Source organism: Charadrius vociferus, unplaced genomic scaffold (genome assembly GCF_000708025.1).
Source record: "Charadrius vociferus isolate BGI_N301 unplaced genomic scaffold, ASM70802v2 scaffold467, whole genome shotgun sequence".
Taxonomy (NCBI): Eukaryota; Metazoa; Chordata; class Aves; order Charadriiformes; family Charadriidae; genus Charadrius; species Charadrius vociferus.
In genome coordinates, this window is record NW_009649309.1 from 254,153 (window position 1) to 278,184 (window position 24,032).

A 24,032-nucleotide genomic window follows, 5' to 3' on the forward strand; every position below is an offset into this window, starting at 1 on the left:
AGTAAAGAACTTCTTCCTAATATCTAATCTAAATCTTCCCTCTTTCAGTTAAAAACCATTAACCCTTGTCCTTTCGCTATACTCCTTCATAAAGAGTCCCTCCCCAGCTTTCTTGTAGGCTCCCTTTAGGTACTGGGCTCTTCCCAGAGCCTTCTCTTCTCCAGGCTGAACAACCTCAACTCCCTCAGCCTGTCCTCATAGGAGAGGTGCTCCAGCCCTCTGATTTTTGTGGCCCTCCAGGAGGTCCATGTCCTTCTTATGTTAGGGGTCCCAGAGCTGGACACAGTACTCCAGGTGGGGTCTCACCAGAGTGGAGTTGAGCAGCAGAATCACCTCCCTCAACCTGCTGGCCACGCTTCTTTTGATGCAACCCAGGGTACAGCTCACGTTGAGCTTCTCATCCACCAACATCCCCAAGTACCTCTCCTCAGGGCTGCTCTCGAACTATTCTCCACCCAGCCTGTATTTGTGCTTGGGATTGCCCCAGCCCATGTGCAGGACCTTGCACTTGGCCTTGTTGAACTGCATGAGGTTCACACGGGCCCACTTCTCCAGCCTGTCAAGGTCCCTCTGGATGGCATACTTCCCTCCAGTGTATCAACTGCACCACACAGCTTGGTGTCATTGGCAAACTTGCTGAGGGTGCACTCAATTCCAACATCCATGTCACCAACAAAGATGTTAAATAGCGCCAGTCCCAATACCAACCCCTGAGGAATGCCATTCATCACTTGGACATTGAGCCATTGACCACAACTCTTTGAGTGCGACCATCCAGCGAGTTCCTTATCCACTGCATGGTCCATCCGTCACATCCATGTCTCTCCAATTTAGAGATGAGGATGTTCTGCGGGACAGTGTAAAATGCTTTGCACAAGTCCAGGTAGATGATGTCAGTTGTTCTTCCCTTATCCACCAATGCTGTAACCCCATTGTAGAAGGCCACCAAATTTGTCAGGCACAATCTGCCCTTAGTGAAGCCATGCTGGCTTTCATCAATAACCTCCTTATTTTCCAGGTGCCTTAGCAGAGTTTCCTGGAGGTTCTGCTCTATGATCTTGCCGGGCACAGAGGTGAGACTGACTGGCCTGTAGGTCCCCGTGTCTTCCTCTTTTTCCTTTTTGAAAATAGGGGTTATGTTTCCCCTTTTGCAGTCAGCAGAAACGTCACCAGACTGCCATGACTTCTCAAATATGATGGATAGTGGCTTAGCAACTTCATCTGCCAGTTCCCTCAGGGCCCGTGGGTGGATTTAATCAGGTCCCATGGACTTGTGCAACTTCACGTTCCTCAGATGGTCTCAAACCTTATCTTCTCCTACAGTGGGCAGTTCTTCATTCTCCCAGTCCCTGCCTTTGCCTTCTGCAACTTTGGCGGTGTGGCTAGAGCACTTGTCAATGAAGACTGAGGCAAAAAAGTCATTGAGTACCTCAGCCTTCTCCATAACCCAGGTAACCGGGTGTCCCACTTCCTTCTGGACAGGCCCCACATTTTCCCTAGTCTTCCTTTTATCACTGACGTACCTGTAGAAGCTTTTCTTGTTGCTCTTGTCATTAACTGTATCTGGGCTTTAGCTTTCCTAACCTGATCCCTGGCTGCTTGGACAATTTCTCTGTGTTCCTCCCAGGCTACCTGTCCTTTGTGATGCAACGCACTGTTGTCATGGAAAGGTGGGTGACGCAGAAGCAGAAATCCATGCACCTTCTTACCTATGGCAGAGTGAGGCTGGGCCATAGCAAGTGTTAACACTGTAATGTCTGTAAGTATGTGGCAAAGAAACCTCCACTGCAATCAGATGTGAGCATCCTGCAAAATGCAAGTTGACTGACACTGCCCAGAAGAAAGGATAAAAAAAAGAAAGATGAAAAAGAACCATAACTCCCCACAGTGCTAGCACTATGCAGCATGAAAAATTAGGAATATTTGGTGCAACCCAAAAAGAGAGGATAAAGGGGTTGCTCTATCTGGGAGAAGCTCTCTGGCTTCTGTGAGGTTATTTCTAAGTCCACTCATAGTTTGTGTAATTACTGGCTGGTTGCTAAGTCAGATTTTACCTATTTTAGAACAACTACCCTCATCACTTTCAGCAGTAAGGGACTTTCTCATTCATTTTTTATATATACATAATGAATAAGAACATACGAGAATAAGAATATTAAATAAGCGGAATGTAATGCATTTTAAATAAACCTGCTACTTCTTTTTTTAGATCTAAATTAAATGCAAAGTAAGCACCTCTCAAATGCTTGTGGCTAAATTTACCACTGGGAACTTAATGGGTGTGCTGATGAAACATTTACATGCAGCTGTTTTGGCCATAAAGAGAGAAAATTTGCACATCCAATATATCCAGCTTTACATCCAACTTCTCTGCAATATGATTGCATGCTTAATACATACAAATGAAAGTTTAAATGGGAAAAACTGGCAAGGTTCAAGGTCTGGACTTTTTTTTGAAACACATTTTCAGTGTTTAGGCTACCATGTACAAGCTGAGATTTATAAAGTTCTACCATTCACATTTCAGTTCTGTTCCAATAAATGCCATTATAAAGTTTTCAGGCTAGTAATAAAAAAGCTATTAATGTGTTTTCTCCATGTTAATCAATTCAATATGGGGATTGTGATGTTAACACTACTTTACATTACTGCCTTCATAATTTCTCATTCTTACAATATATAAAATAAACAAAGGGGTTTTGGATTTCTTATAAATTCATTTTTATCTCAAAGTGAAAGCTGCGCAAGATTTGTGGCTTCAGACTCATAGCTGGTGATAAGCTTCTCCTTCCTTCCTCTTCCCAAAGCAAATGTATAAAGAGACTTTAACAAAATTAATTGCAGTATTCAGCGTTCATGAATTTCTATGCTTGCGTAATTCATTTCCTCGCAAATAGCAAAGCAAAAGGAGGTTCTCTTGCTGCCAAGGTTACAGGATTCATGAGCAAGCCTGCTCAGGACTAATGGGGAATAAGTAAAGAATCTTCCTCATCACTCCTTTTACTGGGGACTAGCGTTTAATCGCATTAAATTACTCATGCCATCGCACTGCATTGCTTAGGATAGAGGGACAGCCAGAGAACAAATCCTGCCAGGAGAATCCTGAAGAGCCATTTCTCCCACAATTTATGTAATGTTCAATAATAAACATTACTCTCAGCTTGGGGACCAATCATATTCATACTCTCTGGCAAAGAGTATAGCCCCTCACTCAATTCCTTCACCAGCAACTTCACTCTTTGATCCGGGTATGATGTGGGAAGGTGAAGCAACCTGTGCTCCCTGACAAAAAAGCAGTAGCATGAAATCTTTGCTTTCCCCCCACCTAATCCTGCTGCCCAGAGCCGTCAACCACAGAGGTCAGAAAAGGGAACTCGTCCCTGATATAAAGGAAGACCCTGTGGGTGAGGTGAAGCCACAGAGCACTGTAAGATCAATCTAGGTGTTTCTTCTCTTGTTGCAAATCAACAAATTCACTTTCAGGTGCCATACATAATTCTTAGAAGAAATAGCTTTATATGCAGGAAAAGACCTGTCCCGGTTTGAGGTAAAACAGAACCAATTTTTGGTTCAGTAATTTTACTTTGCAGCTAAGCCTCTTCTAACTAACTGAACTCTGAAAATTAACAGCATATTGTGCAGAAACTGTTCACTCTCAGAGTGATAAGACCTGATTAGTTGTAATTTATGCCAAGGAATGGTATGCAAAGAGGATCTTGGTTATGCTTATTGCTATCACAACCAAAGCCAGCTAACTTTGTTATTTGCCCCGTTGGAAGGTTGGAAGCGGAAAAGCATAGTGGGGTCCCACCTGCGGGGAGAAGCAGACAGGACAGGTGACCCAAAACTGACCCACAGGGTATTCCATCCTTATCTGCATCATGCTCAGTATAGAAGCTGTGGGATCAAAGGGTCAGCCCTCTTTCTTCAGTGACCGGCATCCAAGGAGGACTCTGTCTGTTTGTCTGCCATTGATCCCAAACCGTGCATTCCTGAATCCAGATCTGGAACCCAGTTCCCATCTGTTGCTGAGTCCAGTCTGAGACTTTTCCCCATGCCTGCCAATGATGTGATCATCATCCTCGGAGCTCGATACTGGTTTTGTATATATTGTATATATTTCATTATTTCTTTTTTAAATTATTTTTATAGTTTATTCATATTTTCAATAAAGTAGTTTAGTTTTTTCTAAACTCATAAGTTTGTTTCTCTCTCTCCCTCCTCTCCTTGGAGGCAGAGGTGGAGGAGAGCATCTGTCGTTAGTTTTCAGTGGCCAGTCCAGCCCAAACCATGACAAGACCCATCCAGTCACCCTTCCCAAATCATAGACTCATAGAATTATAGAATTGTCTAGGTTGGAAGGGACCTTGAAGATCATCCAGTCTAACCACCAACCTAACACTGCCAAATCCTAAAGTCCTGCCTGTTCTGAGACAGCCCAGATCTGGGGAGGGATACTGATACATCCATAAAGCAGGAAACTTTTCCTGGATTTTTGAGTTAGAGGGTGGAAGGACAATTTAATTTCCTACTTTATAAAATGCAATTCACTTTTCATTCCCCACTTACTTTTATAAAAATCTGCTAAGATAAAAGACTTGTTTAATTTATTCTACCACTTCAGCTTGAAATGGAGAACCAGGTGAGCTGCTAGTTCCTGATAAACTAAAAGAAGTGATCCAAACCTATATGCTTATTAATATGAATGCATCTTTATCTTCCATGTACAACCATATTCCAAAGGCAATATGAGAGGCTCAGTATTGTGGTCACAGGACACAAAAAAGGGAATGTTAGGATTTATTCTTACCCAAGGAATTCTTCCCTTGTAAAGTGTGTTGCTGAGGTAGGCAGTGCACTGAACCAGGTCCCACCACTGTACTGCTGTTCAGCATCACTCTACCTTCGAGATGACTTACAGACATCAGAAGAGGCTCGGGCACCCCACTTCACACCCCAGCAGGTTTAATTTTCATGAAATGTCAAAATTCAAGCCTCTCTAAATTATGTCAAAGTGGGTCAACAAGGGAGAGACACTTTCAGCTTAAAAACACATTTTTATTATGCATGATGTAGTTAACTGTTTGTTAAATCTCACTTTCCTTTAGCATTAATTTTTCTCTTTATCAGATTCCACCACCACTTAAAAGAGCACCTAGAAGTTGCATAAGAACAAACTCTGTAACAAGTGTCACATTCTTGCCTACTTAACTCCACTTAACTCTGTTCAATCAGAACACAAATTGTCCACGTGCAACCTAAAATTCCCACTAGAGAATTGTTCCAAGGACAGAAGGTGAAGTGAACAGCAAGTCAGAATTGACATGGGGACATCTCAATGTCCTCTTCTCTTGAAAGGTTAGAGTAACCACGGTATTGCAAGCTTTCAGAGATTAGAAACTTGATCCTCTTCATTCATGTTATTTAAATTGTGGATTCATGATGTTAAGCTGAATGAGGCAGTCTTTGAGAAGAAAGAGAATAATTATGTCACTGAAAAAATGTGCTTCAAGTAGTGCATTTTATGCCCTCATCACCTTTGTTTCTCAGTCCCCAAATGTGCCACTTTTCACAAAAATCTATATAGAATAGGACTCCTTAACCCTTCTCTGATAAATTAATCTCCTCTAGAAAGGTTCACATGGAAAAATCTTGAGAAAAAATTATATTGGAATCCTTGAATTTAATATGCTGTTTAAAAAAAAAAAAGGAAATTAATAAGATGTATCAACTTTAAATATGAAAGTTGTGGAAGAGATAAGGACTTACTGAGTGATCCTTATAGGCTGTAACACTGCACGGCATCCTACTGAGACCAGAAATAAACACACATAGTCTGTGAAACAGTGATTTAAAATATCATGTTGCTCATTTGCATTGAAATTGTTTCATAAGGGCCCCGTGGAAAGGGCTCATTTGTCCTTCTCTAAACCTGGCTGTTAGCATCTATCTGCTAAACAGGACATAGCAGGGACCACACACAGGCAAATTCACACCAGGACATGCCACGAACCTCTCTACAGTGTCACTGCAGTTTCACAAGGAAGACTACAGCTCTTCAAGGCACACAGCAAACAGGTCAATTCCAAATGGCCAGCTACTCTAGCAGAATATTGCTCAAAACATTTCTGGAATGGGTGGAAGAAGGCCTTTAGATCAGAAAAGTGCCTTTGTATTTTCTAGATCAAGCAGGAGAGTAGTTCTGCATCTCAGAGCTTGATCTAATCTCCTCAAAGAGCTACACAGTAATCTGGACAGTTCCATGGTGTCTAAGGAGAGTGCTAGGAGCTGCCCCTGGATCAGGAGCGAGGAGACCAAACAATCCAGAATCCAACTCCTAAGGAATCTGCTCAGCCCCACCAAAGATGTGGAAGTGAACAGCCATATTCTCTATTTATACATGGCACTAGCTGATCCTTATGGGATGAATCAAAAAATATAACCATCATACTCAATCACAAAATCTAAGGAATGTGTGTGTGAAAAAGGGACATACTAAATCCTCAAAAAGGCCAGCTCAGTGTGGAATGAAGTCTCTCCCTGCTGCCCCCTTAGCAGTTTGATATCAAGTACATTCCAGGAATTCAAAGCAAGTATTGAAAAAAAGTTATTTCAAAGAAATGACAGTGAAAGGCTAATTGGAAAAGCACTCATTCCAATAAGTATCACTGAGAAAAAGCTTTAACTCATATATTCACCTTTAACTCAAATACTCTCCTTTTGTTTAAACACTGCAAACCTATGGCATGCACCAGTGGGACCACTTTGTCATTGGAAAGTTCTTGCCGTTATATGCCTTCAACAAATAATTATAAAGTAAAAAAATGAAGTCAAATGGTTGGTAGACACACAGATTTCAGATACACTCAATTTCTGTAATTTTTGTGAAAACTGGTGACTAGCTGCAGTGGATACCCAAAATTAGTACCCAGAATGAGAAATAAAAGGCTGAAATGGGAGTGTAACAGATACACATTTCATCTGCTCTAGTGCATAGTTAGCCAGTTAGCACTTGGCGTGTTTGGGTTTTTTTGCCAGAACAGTGGTTGGAAGCACTGGACAAGCAAGGGCAATACCTCTCTTGTATAGAGAGGACTCTCTGTCCCACTAGAGGACGGTGAGAAGTTCTTGAACACTGTGAGAGAGCAAATATCACTCCTATCTTAAACATGGGGAATAAGGAAGATCCAGGCCTGTCACTCTCACCTCAGTCCCTGGGAAGGTGATGGAACCATCATCAATCCTGGAAAGCATTTCCAAACACATGATGGATGAGAAGATGATTGGGAGTAGTCTGAATGGATTTACAAAGGGAAAATCATGCTTAACTAACATGATGGCTTTCCACAATATGGCAACCAGCTCTGTGGATGAAGGGAGAGCAGAGGATGTTGTTTACCTGGCCTTTTATGGCTTTTGACACCTGTAGCTCTGCAGAGAAGGACTTTGGCGTCCTGGTGGGCATTACGTTGACCATGAGCTAGAAATGCACTCTTGTAGCAAAAAAGGCCGACGGTATCCTGGACTGCATTAGGAAAAGCACTGCTAGCCTGTCACAGGACGTGATCCTTCCTCTCTACTCAGCATCTGTGCCAAACTCTAGGTTCCCCAGTACAAGAAAGAAATGCAATTACTGGGGAGAGTCCTGCACAGGGCTATAAGGATGTTTTGGCTGGAGCATCTTTCATACTAGGAGAGATCAAGAGAGATGGGACTGCTCAGTCTTGGAGAAAAGAAGATTCAGAGGCGTTCTTATCAACGTGTATAAATAGCTGATGGGAAGGAATGAAGAAAGTGGAGTCAGACTCTCCTCAGTAGTGCCCACTGAAATCACAGGAGGCAACAGGCACAAATAAAAAGCAGGACATTCAATCTGATCACAAGAAAACACTTTTTACTGTGAGGGTAGTCAAACACTGCAACAGGTTGCCCAGAGAGATTGTGGAGTCTCCATCTTCCACGTGGAGATACTCAAAACACAACTGGCCACAGTCAGCAGCCTGGACACAGCTATGCAGCCTGCTCTAGCTGTTCCTGCTTGAGAAGGGGGTTGGACTACCTGATCTCAAGAGGTCCCTTCTAACCTAACCAATTCTGTGATTCTGTACCATAGCAAGGGAAACCTGGACAGTCATTGAGAATACCGATGGCAAGGCCAAGTTACCACAGCAGAGATTAGGAAACAAATATCCACAGGAATCTAGATTTCATTAATTTCACTTCTCTTGGAAATCCGTGATTTTTCTGCAGCCAAAGTTCAACCAATTTCTTAGCAGGCAGCAGCATCCCACACATTCTGCATTGCAAGATTAAGACGTTAGGCTAGAGAACAAAACTCCCTGATTATTGCACTTGCGATACACCAGAATCTCCTATAGCAATGTCATACACCATCTCACACACTCCAGTGAGCATTATTTGGATCACCATCAGGGGAAGTGGGAAGGAGATTTCAAAAATCCTAAAATGAAAGATAATAGCTTAGCTCCACGGAAGACAACACACAGCTCCCACTGACCTCACTAGGGCCAGGTTTTTATGATATAGAAAGCAGTAACTTGTGTATTCATTCTGTCCTGACACCTGATATTGTATCATGTAAGTAAACCCCTAAATGGCTTAAAATGGATATGGCAAAATCCAGGAGCAGAGAGCCATTCCAGTGTCCTAATCTTACTCATCTAATTGTCTCTCACTGACGCTCTTCGGTGAAAACTGACACTTACATGAATAGAGTTGAAAGAGAGAAAACTTATGATAGGCAATCAGTAAAACAATCCTCATTGCTCAGTGCTCTTCTGCGATAACAACAGTCATTATGAAATGTACAAATGCCTCTGCCATTTGTACATAAATCAGTGTCAAACAGAGCATGAACCAGGTTTCCATTGAGAACACCCTGCTATGGGAAGCCACATCTGGCCACTGAATGGCCAACAGTGGTGGTGGTAGCAGCAGGGGCGTTCCACTGACATTTACTTAACTACCAGTTGGATCTAAACACACTTCAAGGTATGCAACATATTCTCCTCCTGCTTTCTTCACAGTCCCCAAAAGAATATTTTTTTTTCCCCAAGCTACCTCACCTTGAAAAAAAACATTGCTTCTCTTTGTTTGAATGTATTTGGCTGCTTTTCTGCTAACTACAATGCATTCCCTACTCATTGAGAAAAAGGTGGACCTGAAAGAAATCTGCAGGATGTTTTCTGTGCGTGTGTGTCGTATAGACAGTAATGTTGATCCTCTTCACAGCTTTTAAATATCCCTTCAACAATTTTGATTACTTCAAATCTCGTTGCAATTCCTTCGGTCCTGAATTTTCAAAAGAAAAACTAAATGTCTTGTGCAAAAAATCTAACAAACGTTTTTAATCAAAATCTTTTTCTGTTACATACTTCATGTCTTTCCACTGTCAATATTCTCTAGAGAAAGCTTATTTAGTTTTTTTTCTTAAATACCTTTAAATGATCTTTTGAATCTTTTCCATTTTGCTTCATTTACATAATCTACCAATTTTTAACATGCAATTCAGTTTGCACTTCAATATGCCCTTCAAGGTGACCTCTGAAAAGGTTTCCTAAATGCTGAGGTTAGGACTTTGTCAACAGAGGCAATATCAGCACAGTTGAAGATGATGACATGCATTGTTCTGCTTTCTGGTGGTTCAGAGTGGCAAGGTGCAGATGGTAGAAACGTCTGGTAGAGCAACAACATCCTTGGCTTATGGCAGTAAAGTGCAAAATGGAGCAAGCAAGAGAATAAAAACATAAATTGTTGTATAATAATTCAATAATCTATCACAGAAAAAACTCCTTAAGAAATTGTATCAAAGACAATTAGTAGCAAGAAGAGGAGTGTAAGTAGATGAATGGGTTTCAACAGGAAAGAACTGAACATTTGCAAGGATTCTCTGTTCTCAAAGAAGCCTCCCCTGCAATTTAAAGGCATAGAAGAGGGTACACAAAATACCTGCAATACAAAAACGTGAAATAAGATTGTGCCATGGTTAAAACAATCTTTGTGCATGCCTCATTCACTGCTAATGCCAGGAATCACTGTATATATATATACTGTATATACATTATATACATGTGTAAATAACTGTAGCAAAATTGTGTTATACTACCATCATCCAAATCTTCAGACGTACTGAAAGCTTCAAGTAGGAAATGTGTGTGCTCAGAAATTGTAAAATAAAGTGCTCTCCCTGCTTCCTGTTAAGATATATCCCTTCACACAAGATCTACTTCTCTCTCTTCCAGCTCAGTTATTTCCCACTGTCAAGTCAATCGCTGATTTTGGTGCTCATTTGTAAAAAGATTCAGGGAGTCCAAGATCCCAAATGATTAAGGGTAATTAGTCTTATTATAGATGGTTACTGATATACCTGGTTGCTGTTTTACTGGCACAGATGGTAAAACAGCAAGCAGGTATTGATTACCATTGATTGGTAATCACTGTTGATTACGTTGGCTTTGTAACTTTGGGAATATATTTCAGAAAGTACACCGGCTGGTGTCTAGAACACTTGCTGAACCTCCTTCCTACACCTGAGATTCACAGCAAGGATTCAACCCACAATTATCAGCTGGAAAGACAACACCATCTTGCAGTGCAGCAGTATTTCCAATAAGAAGCTACGCTATACAGTGGATGCCTTGTACGTATCGTGGAGTTTGGGTAACATAAAGCAACTGAACGTGATTTGTGGCCTTAAAGTCAACACACTCCACCCTAAGAGACCCCAGAACTAGTAATGGTTTAGAGCTGCTAATCAACAGTTCTGTCATTCTGTGTATACCATTGCTGAGTTAAATAAAAGGAAGGAGTTGAAAGAACTTCAGCTGTGAATTACACTTAATAAAGTGATCTACCCACCACATTATTCTTCAATTGCAGCTGACAAATCCAAGACAAGGACTGTATGCTATTGGCCTGCCTACAGTCTGATAACACAAAAAGTCATTTTCCCTTCTCTTTTTGTACATGTAAAAAATGTTAAACATTTAGTTTACTGTCATTTTCTAATGTTGTCTGAAATACATTGTGACACATCAAAAACGTCTGTAGAATGCATAAAAAATGTGCTGTCTGTTTCAATACACTACTTCAGTCATTCCTCTGCATTTGATGTTACCTGTATTTAAATGTCTAAAGCTGCCTTAATTATTTATTTTATCACCTTTCTAAAACATTCTTTTCTCTTTCTGCTATTCTTCCATTTTTTCAAATAAAATTGTATAAAACATGTAACAGCAGTTAGAACAGATGCAAAACTGGGGATCCGCTGATCAGGCATATGTAAACCATTACTGTTCACTTGAGTCTATCAGTACTGAATACCAGCACGCATTCAGTTCTTGATCCACCTTGATGCTGAAATGGCTTCTTGACCACAGATGAGTCCCATAAAAAAATTGTCCTCTGGAATAGTAAGGTCCCATTACATGCATTCAGACATGAGACCACTAAGTATTTCCCAGGAGACACTGCACCTTCAGGATTTAGCCTTCAACATCACTTCTCCGAGTTATCAAAAGAAGAGCTGAACTACTTATAACGTGCTTTAAGATGCCTGGGCAAAAAGCATGCAGTTGTGCAATGTATTTATTAACCACCATTACTGTATTCTACAGCTTTACTTCAGAGAGGCTGGCTGAAGACCTACACCATTCATATTTTGTCTACTACAAAACCTGAAACTTAAGACACAGGCATGGGAAACAAATCATTATAAAACTGCTCCCACAACAAAGATATACTCTGACATGCTCCTGAGATTATAAATTAACCTCTAATTACAGATTACAAACCAGCAAAATGGAAGCCCAGATACATCTCTTTCTGTTGTAGGCTAACTGATCCATCGCCAAATATTTATCAGGAGACCCTCAGATGAATTTAGTGATGTCAGGAAATGAAAGATAAATCTGGCTGGCTTTATGCCAGGCATAATGGCAGCAGCAGCTGTGTTTGATTCATTTATACAGGTCTGGGAATTAATCTCCCAGTCAGCCAGGTTGGACGTCGGAACTGGATTTCTCCTGAGAAAAAGCACTATTCTAAACTGTGCAGCAGGAAAATACGAAAAATTGCAATGTGAACAAAAATCCATACTGACTAGGATGAGACACCCACATTCATCTTCATTTCTGAATTTAGCCAAAATATGAAGATACGCAGTATAAAGAGCTGACAGGCTACTGCATTATCTAATCTTTACAAAGAGTATTTGTGTTAGGCATGGAGCTTAATTTAGGAAAGTTTGATTTTCCTTTCCCTGCACCCATTCCCCTGCTAACACTTTATTCAAGGAATCAATTAGACCTTGATCAACCATTGATCAAGAGTTCCCAATTGGGAGCCGTAATGCATTTTATCTTCAGTTACTGTTCCTAAATAACACCTATTTCTGAGCATGCACTTAATTCTTTTCATCAATACTTTGCTACCCTTCAACATGCCTGTTAATAGCACTTTGAAGGTGCACTTTCAATGAAATCCTCCTTTGACAAACGAATTAGTGAAACTATTGGGATTTCCTTTGGTGATTTTACTTTTTTCAGCCACACAGGCAAATAAATTCCATTCCCCTCACCTCCTGCTGCCTAAAAAAAGGTTAAAGTGATGTGTTGGAGTTCCAGATACTAAGTGGAAAGCTGTTCAGAACAAACAGAAAAAGATAACGAATAATGCTTTAAAGCAAACATTCGTTATTTTTCAGTAAATTCCCTATAGAGTGAAAGATGTGATGCATCTTTGCAATCTCCAGAATTTTTCACTGTCATTAGCATTTCCCTAGCAATATTTCTTTTAAAAGGTGCATTTCAACCTTGACAAGACTTCAGCACATGATTAAGTCAGTCCCATAGATTTAAGCATGCACTTAAGTGCTGAACTGGGACAGATTTAAACCTGTGACTGAATGCCTTGCTGAAAAGAAGCCAAAACGAATTGGTTATAATTAAATTCTTTTGATGAAATTTCTGCAACTCCCTATTGTGTGACACCAGTACTGAAATGCTAATAAACTAGTTAAAATTAAGCTTATTACCAAGTGAAATAAACCACAGAGACACTTCTGCCTTTTCTTATTTTATTCCACCATTTATATAACATTATTTTGCATTACAGAAATAAAAGACTTGATCAGGGCTAATGCATCACCTTCTCAGAGCAATAATTGCAGTGCACTGCAATCCAGGAGACAATCTATAGATTCCTCCACATCTGCCTGAAACGCTACTCCTGTTTATCTGAGAAACAGCTTTTAGCTATGTCAGCACTTATTCAAAACCCTAACTCCAGAACACTGCCAGACAGATGGTACATGCCAGGAACTGTTCAATGTGTGGAGAGCCCTTTTAAAAATTAAACAAATGGAGCTCTAACTGAAAAATAAAGCATTAACACACGGGCTGCTCAGAAACCATTGCACACACATACCAGGACTTGCACACTCTGAAGCATGTTACGTTAATGCAGCATATCCCTGCAGAAATACCACAGTTAAAAATGGCCTTGGCCTCTTGAGAGTCTTCTGCACGCCAACAAAGACAGATACTACCCACACAGATACTGTTCTGAAATTCTCCCAGCCTTGCACAGCAGCAGGAACAGCTATGTTTGCTGTGGCAAAGGGGGATACAGGGACCCAATATTTCTACCACCACCACTCAAAAGTTTCAACAGTAAGAAGTTTTAAAACATGCGACAATGGGACTGTGTAGGCAAAGTCAAATGCTGAGGAAGAAATGCTGGTAGAAGAGGCAGGCCATCTGACTGAAGAGCAGTGGAGAGTGACCATCCTGCCAGTTTTGCAGGACTTTCCAAAGCCGCTTGCTTTCCAATAACTTAAAACCATCTGTAAACTGCGTACAATTTGGATGACCCTGTCCTTTCATTTTAGCTTCCATTTCTCCATTTTCAAAAAGATTAATATCATCTCTGTGTGAGCCTTGGACAGTCCTGCCTGCTAGGCTGACTAGGAACACGAGGCATTTTGTTACCTGAGCAGACATCCTGCTCCGCTGAAGGTCTGTCAAAAACAAACATGGAAAACTTTTAAGTTCTCTGGTCAGATGCTCAATGAGAACAACAGTTTCTGCAGCAGGTTCGAACTAAACTTTCTGTATGAATAATTTCTTCAGCTTGATTGTGAACCCCTTCCTCATATTGGCAAGCGGCTCACAGCATCAGATCATTTCTGTAAGCAACTGCTCATGAGTGCAGAAGGTGAAAGAGATCCAGTTTTCCCACTTCATCTTTAAAACCAAATGTGAGAGAGGTTGTGAGGACTGAGCTATACTTGAAATCATACCCACTACATTCCAGTCTGCTGCCTACAATGTGTACAGGACCAGGCAAAATATCGATCGGCAATTACAATAATTTGTAAAATGTTTTGAGAAACAAAGCAAGAAATGCATCAATCTACAGACCATATTTTTTATTAGCTAGCAGTAAAAGCTATAGAGGAACTCATTACAATTTACTGCGACACAGAAAACAAGAGCATTTTCACACATCTCATGAAAAACAGCAGTAGCCATTATTTTTCAATCCTCTATCATTCTGTGGGCCATTTTCAACACAGCCAAGCAGACATGGAATTTAAGCTGTAATTTTCACAGGGACCCCAAGTGAGTTAATGGCCTAGTCTTTATGGAAAATTCTGGTCTTAACTTTGAGTTGCCAATAGCAGTAACTGCTGCCATAATCAAATATCATAGCCAGTGATCCTTCAGTGCTTTTGTTCCTTAAACTGGCTTGTATTACTCAGTTTAACATTTCAAAAAGAAAAGGGGAAAAAAGACCACATTATGGTGGTTTAGTTATGTTCTTCCATTTGTGGGCATTAAACAGTGGTACCATAGCTCTGCCTATAAATAAGAAAAAATGCAGACATATGAACAAACAAGCCTGCTGAAAAAAATCATGTATTACAGCTGCAAAAAAGTAAATATGGACTTTTTTTTCTGTGCCTCCAGGAGAATCATCACAGTAAAAATACATAAAGATGCTAAAACCAGAAGGATTATACAAGTTAGAACCGGTACAAGACTATGCATTTTATTAGCATAATTTATATTCTAACAGGGTCCAATCTGGTGTTGAGAAATATAAGGAGCCTCTGACAGGATAGGGCCCTCCTGCTTTCTCTTTATCACAATAAAATTAAGATCTCTTATAAATACATATGGAGCCTCACATAGAAATGATCAACTTATAAAAATGTCAAATTCTGCTCTATATAAATGGAATAACAATAAAACATATAAAAGAGAATATTCAAGCTATAGATGGGTGGGCATTCACAAAACCATTCATTCACGTGACTGGGTGCGTCACCTGGGTGCATGCTCACCCTGTGGCTGATACTGCAGTGCAAGCACCAGCTTGCTACTGTGCCCATTCTACAGCAGAAGGAACAAAATGGACATCATTCACTGGACAAGTGCTATTAAATCAGCTGCAATACCCAGCCCTGCCATCGGCACAGCTCAGTCTCTCAAAGCCCTTGCCATAAGCCAAAACACCGAGAGCTCTAAATTTAGAATCAGCCCCAGCTGCCTGCAGAGTCTTGGGCAACTCTCTTATCCTTCCTTTCCACCTAAATAGGGTAACAACACCACCCTGCTTCATGGAAAGAGGAGAGTATTGATTAAACTCCTCAGCGAGGGACAAAGTATCCACTCCAAAATCCTTCCACATGACAAAGTAGGAGTAAATGAAAAGTGCCAGGGAATCCATTATTCAACCTCTTCTCAAGCCGGAAACAGAAAATAACGATTGGCCCCATTTTATCCTGGGAAGAATTTTACACATACATACACTCCTAATTAACAGAAGGCTACCAGGTATTTGAAAAAACTGAGGTTTTTATATATATATATATATAGAGAGAGAGAGAGAGAGAGAGATGTGAATGACATAGGAGGAGGAGCCTTCAAAGTCTTTAATCTGAAGAGTCTTTTTCTGGTTTTGCACACAAAATGAATGTTACTTTCTTCTGATGTACAACTGTTAGTGTAGATTGTTCTTTCACTGATTTTCCAAGCAACTGCATTAACTGAATTACTGCGGTGGACTTGCCTGGGTTAGCTACTTCTCCATACCACTGCGCATGGCAATACTGTTGTTCGCATGAGGAAAGCCAGCACAGAAATTCTAAGCATGCTGTACGAATATACTAGTTCTAGGCTGCTGCTGTTTTATTTATTCTGTAGGCAGGACTGTAAGTGTAACAAACTATTGATTTCCTCAGTATAAGAACATGGATTTAAAGCTATACAGGAACATTAAGAGCCTCAAATTTGATCATCCACAATACACAGACTACAGCGATTGCTTAACTCAGTAAAACTGCACTTGAACTGGAGCCCATTATTTTAGACTCTGTTTTGATCTTAGACAACTGCAGCATACCTTCTGCATCAACCTACAGTATGTGACTCAGAGGAAGGTTAAATTTCCTGATTTCTTTATTAAGAACAAACAAAAGCCACTACAAACCAACAGGCCGGAGGAGGGAGGGAATCCTTCCTGACACCCTTTTTTCACTATTTTTACCTCTGAAGAGCGAGGACCAACATTCTCTGTGACACACTTGTCAACATAACAGCACTGATGGCTTTATGAATAAAAATGTTTCTTTTCTTTTTTTTCCTCCATACCCACACACTTATCAAACTATCAGACTCAACAACAGTCAACAGTAGGGAATTCCACAAGATGATGATGTGGAGCATAAATAACATTTATCTTTCAAACCTACTCCTTAATATTTTCAAGTATTTCTTCCGTGTTCAAGACAGGTATGTAGTATGTCAATATTTTCAAAACTGTTACCATTTATTATCTTAAGATCTCTTAAGCAGAGGATCTTTTCCTTTTCCAAACTGAACCACGGTAGTATCCATAATCCCTCTTTATGACTACTCTCTGCCACCTTTCTAGTGCTTCTAATTGTTTCTGTTACCCTGAAATGAAGTAACAAAATTAAATTCACAGTGAGGAGAGTCCGTCCAGTTATACAACAACACGATAATATTTTCTAACTCATTCTCTTTCTAAATATATGCCAAGTGTTGTATTTGGTTTTTGGAGGCCCATTGCATATTAAGTAGATGCCTTTATTAAGCTGTCATGTATGACGTGTAGATCTTTCTCCCAAGAGGTTACAAGTAATTCAGAATCCAATAATGCATACAAGTAATCTTAAATTGCCCCTTCTACTTTAATTACTTTGCAAGTTAATTCTATGTTCCAGCTACAGCATGACGTCCAGCAACCTAGCTCGTTTCAGTCCTTCAGAAGTGCACCTGACAATCACTTACAGTGTGCATAAATTAATTCACAGCCTTTCGAGAAAGTAACGTTGATATCTTATCCACTCCGCATCCAGGTTATTGCTAAACATACTGAATATAACTACGTCTACTGTTAATCTTAATTTTATTTTGATATTTTGTGTTGTTAATTTTAATTTATTTTTCACTATTTTGTCTTTCCGTTCCAGAAGAAGCTGTTTATTGGTCATATACCTGATGAGTGTTAATTCATGGCAAAATCTGGCCACCTACCCTGTGATTTTCAAGCTTCCTTTGACTGAAAAGGCAGGTGACGCACAATTATACCCTTGTTTTGCATTTATTAATGTAAGATTTTTTTTTCAGAAAAAATATTTTAAGATGTCAGATAGGCAATCTTGCCCTTGCAACAGAAATGCCAAGTGAGCACAGGAACAAAAGTCAAACACAAGCAAAATTTGAAAACACAAACAAAAGCTTTGTTTATTAAACTTTTATACATTTACCTTGGCTTTCCACTAGAAACTGAGTACACATATGCTACAAGGAGCAACCTGGAAAGATAATGAATTGTGTTCCTTTGCCTGTGCTAATGTCACCTTCTTTGTAACATTAATGTGGCTCTTAAATGGGAAACGTATTTTTTTAAAATCCTATTTGTTCTGATGGGTGTCTCTTCCTACATGTTCCTAGTAAGGCTCTGTTGGCTTCTTTCCTTTTTGTGGAGGTTTTTGGTGCGCTTGTTTTTTTTTTTTAAATGGTAGATGCACTTGGCAATATCTGTGACCTTGAGTTGTACACATGAGCAAGCAAGAGAGCACAGTCCTGCAAGGCTGTTTATGCATTCTGAGAGCTCCTTCTGAGAGGGGTGTCTCAAGGAAGACAGAAGCATGATGTGCATACCAAGCCAAGTGCTTCATGATTTATTTATAGGGAAGAGGGGCATAAAAATTTGCTGAAGGGGAAAGAAAAATGAAGAATCTGACTTACCTTGTCGGTGTAGACGAAGAACAGAATCACAACAGTGAGCTCCAACAGAAATATAATTAACAGCATAATAAAAAACTGTCAAGAGAAGAAGGGACAGGGAAAAAAAAACAAAAAAGTGAAAACCATCAATATCTATTTCAGCTTTTTCGGGATGCACAATAAGTACATTCAGCAGATCGTGCAGAATGGGGAGTGGGAGTCATACAGGCATCAAGATGCAAAGCTGCTGTGTTACAGCAGAACAGAAGGCATGCAACATCCAACAACTGAAAAATAGGTAAAGGACTAGTCAGGAAACACAACAGTATCTGGGCATATGGATGGCTGATGTGACTGTGATCAGTGATACATAATATCAATGATTTCAGTAAAACAGCATAAAACCCCACAAAGATCTGTCCCCCCAGCAGGCCAGTCCTCTATCTGACAGTAACCATTGAGGAACAGACTGCCCAGGGAAGTGGTGGAATCGCCATTCCTGGAGGTATTTAAAAGATGGGTAGATGTGGTGCTTAGGGACATGGTTTAATGGTGGTTTTGGCAGTGTTTTAGGTTGATGGTTGGACTTGATGATCTTAAAGGTCCATTCCAACCTAGACAATTCTGTGATTCTATGACTCTTCCCAGGTTAGGTTTTCTTTATTTTTTCTCCCATTAGATCTTTCCAGTTAACAAGATATCAGCAAAATCCACAGCTTAGACTTGTCATTGGAAGAGAAGGTAGCCTGGTCCATAAACCATAAGGTCATAGCTCTTTTCAAAGGGAATTGTGGGAGAAGTGAAAAGCACACCAAAAAAGCTTGTATGCCAAGTTCACTTTATGAGCAGTTTTTGGCAGATACACAAATTACCCATGGGTTTCAACTGAAAGGGGTTGATTTGTACTGAAGACATCAAAGCAAAGTTGGTCCATCTCTTTTTCTCCTCATAAGCCATGGAACTGTCTAAAACCCAGTAGTCAAAAGCTCAAAGGGGTGGATAAAAAAATTTTAACACAGAGATTTCTGGTAGATTCTCTAAAGCCTTCAGCTGTGATTGACTTCAGAGAGAGGACGTGTTGGCAATGCCAAAGACTTCTGAAAAACCATATTCTCTGCTTTTTATTAAGATGCTGGCTGGGTCACAGCAGTTGCACAGACTTTAGAACAAGTGCTATCAGAGCATTAAAAGAAACTGAGTTTTGCAAAGATGGGTGAAGGAAACAGTCACTTTGGAAACTTTTTAGGCTCAGGCAAAGGTCCTGCTCCCTACAACACAAACTCCATACACTTAGTAGCCTGCAAGGCTGGAATCCTAATACTGAGCAACACTGACTTAATTGAAATTCCATCCCCAAGAGAATAAAAAAGCTACAGTCTCTGTAGGTTCACCCACAAGGCTGCAAAACTTATGAAAGTTTAATAGCTACAAAGCCTTATCAGAGCTTCTTCACTGCCTGGTAAGTCAAAACCAAACCTTTGAACCTATGGATTTCTGTGATTGAATGGAGGGCAAAAGGTCAAGAAGGGGAAAATACCTTTCTCCACTAGTACAATTACATTATCTACAGAACTCGTTGCATTTTGCCCTACGAGTCTTAAATTAAAGTTTATTTTCAAATCTTCATCACTAGTATCTTCACACCTGCCTGACCCTAATACTGGATCCTATTACTGCCCAGTTTTGAATCACAGAACTCATTCTCACTCGTGAGCCAAGCTGATATCCATATCATTACCATCCAGCACCAATCTTCAGTACAGCTTTGCAAACCAGCCTTGGTGCAGCTTTCTTACTTTTTATGATTTTAGCATGCTGCATAGTATTAATTGAAACAGGACAAAGCACATCCCTCTTTGCAAAGATGCACAGACGCTTTAGTATATTTTATCTGGCTGTGGGATACTTTTTTGCTTATCCATAAATCATGGCTTTTCCAAAATATACATGTGAATACCACTGTCTCCCTGTGAAATTCATGGGCATAGCCTGGATTACATTAAGCAAAGGAAGGACTCATACCCATTACAAGCAGTGATCAGCGTTTCCTACGCTGACCCCAGTTTAATCATCTTATAATTTTGCCAAACCTTAATTGACTATGCTTATATGTTCTGAGCTTGTTACTGTCTAAAGGATAAAAGCTTTGGGAAGAACTTCAAAAATAGCACTTCAGTCACTTCTAAGAATGAAGCAGGGCAAAGTATGTTATTCTGCCCAGGTTAAATTTCTGGTGGCTTAATTTCAAATCCTCTCATGTGCCGATGTTTAGAGTAGGGACCTGAACCAATGTGTAGCTGCATTTCAGGTACGTGCCTTTCGTCTTACCCAACTATGCGTGGATTTTTGTGGGAAAGTTATTAGCCTTCAAAAAACTGCATTTCACTCATCCAATAGAGATGAGAGGGCTCGACAGCTAAAACCTTCAAAGTCTACAACCATAAAAAGCCTACTCACATCCTTCCCACAGCTCACGCGTGACCAGACAACTTGCAACAGAGCATCTTCCCTGTTCCTATGGCACCCACACATGTGCACAATGCCTTTCTGCCATCCCCTCAAAGCCAATGGCCACTTCACAGGACATGCCCTGGGAACAGTGGGCATAGCCAGGAAGGGAAGTAAAATTCAGGGACCTGTTTTTTTCTGTGCTCTGAAGAAAGCTTTCCTCCCTTCTCTGCACTCACCAGCACAGAGACAGTACATACAAGCCCAGGGAATGACTTTGCAGGAGAAAGGAGAGCCTGAGGAACAACGTTTTTAACAGCAGATGGGGAATGGTTTGGTTTAGGATATGATCTGGCTACCGGTTTTAGAGAAACTGGACCTACTGGCAGTAGCCGATTGGGCAGGAGACGCCAGAGAAAAAGGCAAGGCCTGTGCAGCAGGCAGGGATGCTTGTGCACATGGATATCCAGGAGGAACTACACTTTTGAGAGTATGGCGGCCTGTGGAGGACCCCGCACTGGAGCCGTGGAAAAAAAAGAGCGAGAAATAAAGAGTGGCAGAAAAAGGAAAGGACCCCACACTGACCCCCATGACTGAGTATAATGTGTGGGGAGCAGACTGGAGACTGGCCGGGGGGGAAGGGAAGGAAAGGTGTCTGGAGGGAAGTTGAGGAGTTTTTTCAAGCGTGTAATTGTTTGTCATTATTTCTCAATATGTTTATCTTAATTGGCAATAAATTAAGTGAAATTTCACGACTCAAGAGTGTTTTCCCCTGCAACATCAAGTCATACAACTCTACTAACCCCCCCCATTTTAGGACCACAGCAGGCAGCTGCTGTTGCCAGCTATGACGCTATGTGCAGGAACAGAAGCCTGTGGGATGGATCTCCTGGTGAGACCATGATGGTGCTCTTTCCTTCTTCAGTTCATACTAAAGAAATAGGTATAACATTGCCATCGTAAAAGATGCTAAAATTGTGAAGTCAAGCACTGAAAATTTAGGAAATGTCAGAATAAAAGTTCTCTCGGTGGAGGTTCCTTCAAGCTATCACTGGTGGGAACTGAGTTTCACGCACTGTAGATTTTGGAAGCCATACAGTGAATGAAAATTAATGTAGACTGTTCAGAAAGCCAAAACCTAGATAAGTAGGATTATGCTTTTTCTCCACAGAAAAAATTGGTTTTTTAAATAAAACTTCTAGTTTTATCTTTCTTACTATTTGCATTCATTGACAAAAAGTACACTGTTACATCACAGATAAATAACACTTATTAGTAACCCCACTGTGTGCAGACAGTAGATACACACACCGTATTTTTAATTGCAGAGGTAAATTAGGTGAGGTCAACCTCAGGGTGGAGGCCCCAAATTCACCACTTGGTAAAAGCTACAAGCACTTATGTGTCAGCAGATTTATCATCACTGTCTAAAGAAGAACCCTACCTGAACCCAAACCAACACATCAGAAAGTAAAAATTGAGGCTTCAGACTGAGCTGGCTGCAAAGCATAGCCTGCACACATCAGCACATGTGATCTACCAAACTAAACTGCATGCATGGGTGCATGCACAACCTTCTCCTCTATTCCCATAGCACCTTCCAAAAACAGTCCACTTTCAGTTCCATCCTCAGTATCATCCCAAATGGAACGATGCCCTGTTGGGACATTCAAATTCAAAAGGGAGAAACATAAGCCCACTGAAGGCTCACAACACCCAACCCCCACCAGCTCCTTTTCAAATGAGTTTTCTCACTGTGGTGATAAATACAGAGAAGAATAAAAATGAGTTTTGCTTTGGTTCACTGGGGCTGCAGGCTGTTGGTATAATAAAGATTTATGCATGGAGAAACAACAATCCCAAAGCAAAACACTCACGTAAAACTCTATAAAAAAAAAGATTAATCTGACTTTGTACAGAGACATGTTTTACCACACTACTTGTCAAACAGTGGGATGCGATCTAGTAGAGGTTCACTGGAGAGGTACCTACTACACAGCTTTTCATAAATTACACCTGAAATAACCCCACAGAAGTTTTGATGAGAAGGGAGGTAAAGTGATGCTGATTTCCAACCCTTAAGAAAACTAAGGCCAGTTTCTCAGCACATGCTTTCATATTCTACAAAGCCCATGACTTTCGCACAGGTTCCCATGAAAGGAGTAAAGGAAGTATGCAATTGCTATCAAGCCTACCTCATAGCTATGCATCACCCCTGATGTCAGAGAGAGAAAAATCTATCAGAGAAGAAGAGGTTTCAATTTGCAACTCCATCCCCATTGGAGCTGTACTAGGCTTTTGACCGACTAATTCTGTTTCCCTTCATCCAGCCTCTTAATATCAGTGGGAGAATCAAGAACTGTTCCCTATGTACATCATTTAAAGCATGTCTCCATCACAGCTCACAAAGGCACAGAGCAACAAGTTAATTATATTTTCTTCCCCCAAAACCAAGATTCTCTGGTTTCTCAGGCATTACAGACACTTGCCTCTCTGCACTGCTTCTCCTTCCCAAATTTGCTCAATAGTTCTACCATGTTGCTCAAATTGCCCATCACTCCATGTCAGGAGTAGCTGATCTCAGTCTCCCAAAGACAGAAGTGACCAAGTACAACGAAAATCCTTTTAGTCTCCTAACATTTTGCTATGAGACTAAATGTGATAACTCATGGCAAGATCAAGATTGCTGTGTTTAGACTGATGCCTGAAGCAACACTTTTAGTTTGATAGGAGTCTGCCTTAGAAGGAGACAGTAAGATCTCAGTGTGCCAGACCATCTTCTCAACTTAGCTAATGACAGGAGATGGAAGTTTCCTGCAAAGTGTTATTCAAATCCTCTCCGACAAACAGCAAGAAAGCAGTAGCAAGACCCCAAAGCCAGCAGTCTCTTTGGAACAGTGACACGTTCCAAAATTGTTTTAAAGTTCATGGCTTATCAAATAATTTGTTTAGACCAAACAGCCTACAAATTAGCAAAACCTACTTAAGAAACTGGACAAACAACTTCAACAGTTAGCCTGTGCTGTGTTCCATCACGTAGTGCCTACACTGTTAATCTGTCCGCAAGGGTACAGTTGGCTTCTATTCTGAAGGAGACAATATGAAGTAAAACACATGAGCAGGCAGGTTGCTTCTGTGAAAGTACTTCAGCAAGCAAACTGCTCTTGGCCTGCAGCAGCTCCCAAGACAAAGAGAAAAAAATAGAAGATTTACTGGCAATCCTTCCTCTGCAACAACTGCAAGTTTGATATAGTCAACCATTTTGCTTTTTAGATAGGCTGGATTACCAGTATTACATTTCAC

General features: G+C 40.5%; 1 protein-coding gene across 1 annotated transcript in view; it reads right to left on the reverse strand.

The window, feature by feature from the left end:
* The window catches only part of TSPAN4 (tetraspanin 4), a 207,067-nt gene that overhangs the window by 36,975 nt on the left and 146,060 nt on the right, over positions 1-24,032 (reverse strand). The window contains exon 3 of the mRNA XM_009889357.1: positions 18,303-18,377. Within this exon, the coding sequence (XP_009887659.1) occupies positions 18,303-18,377 (75 nt within the window). The remainder of the gene's footprint in view (positions 1-18,302; positions 18,378-24,032) is intronic.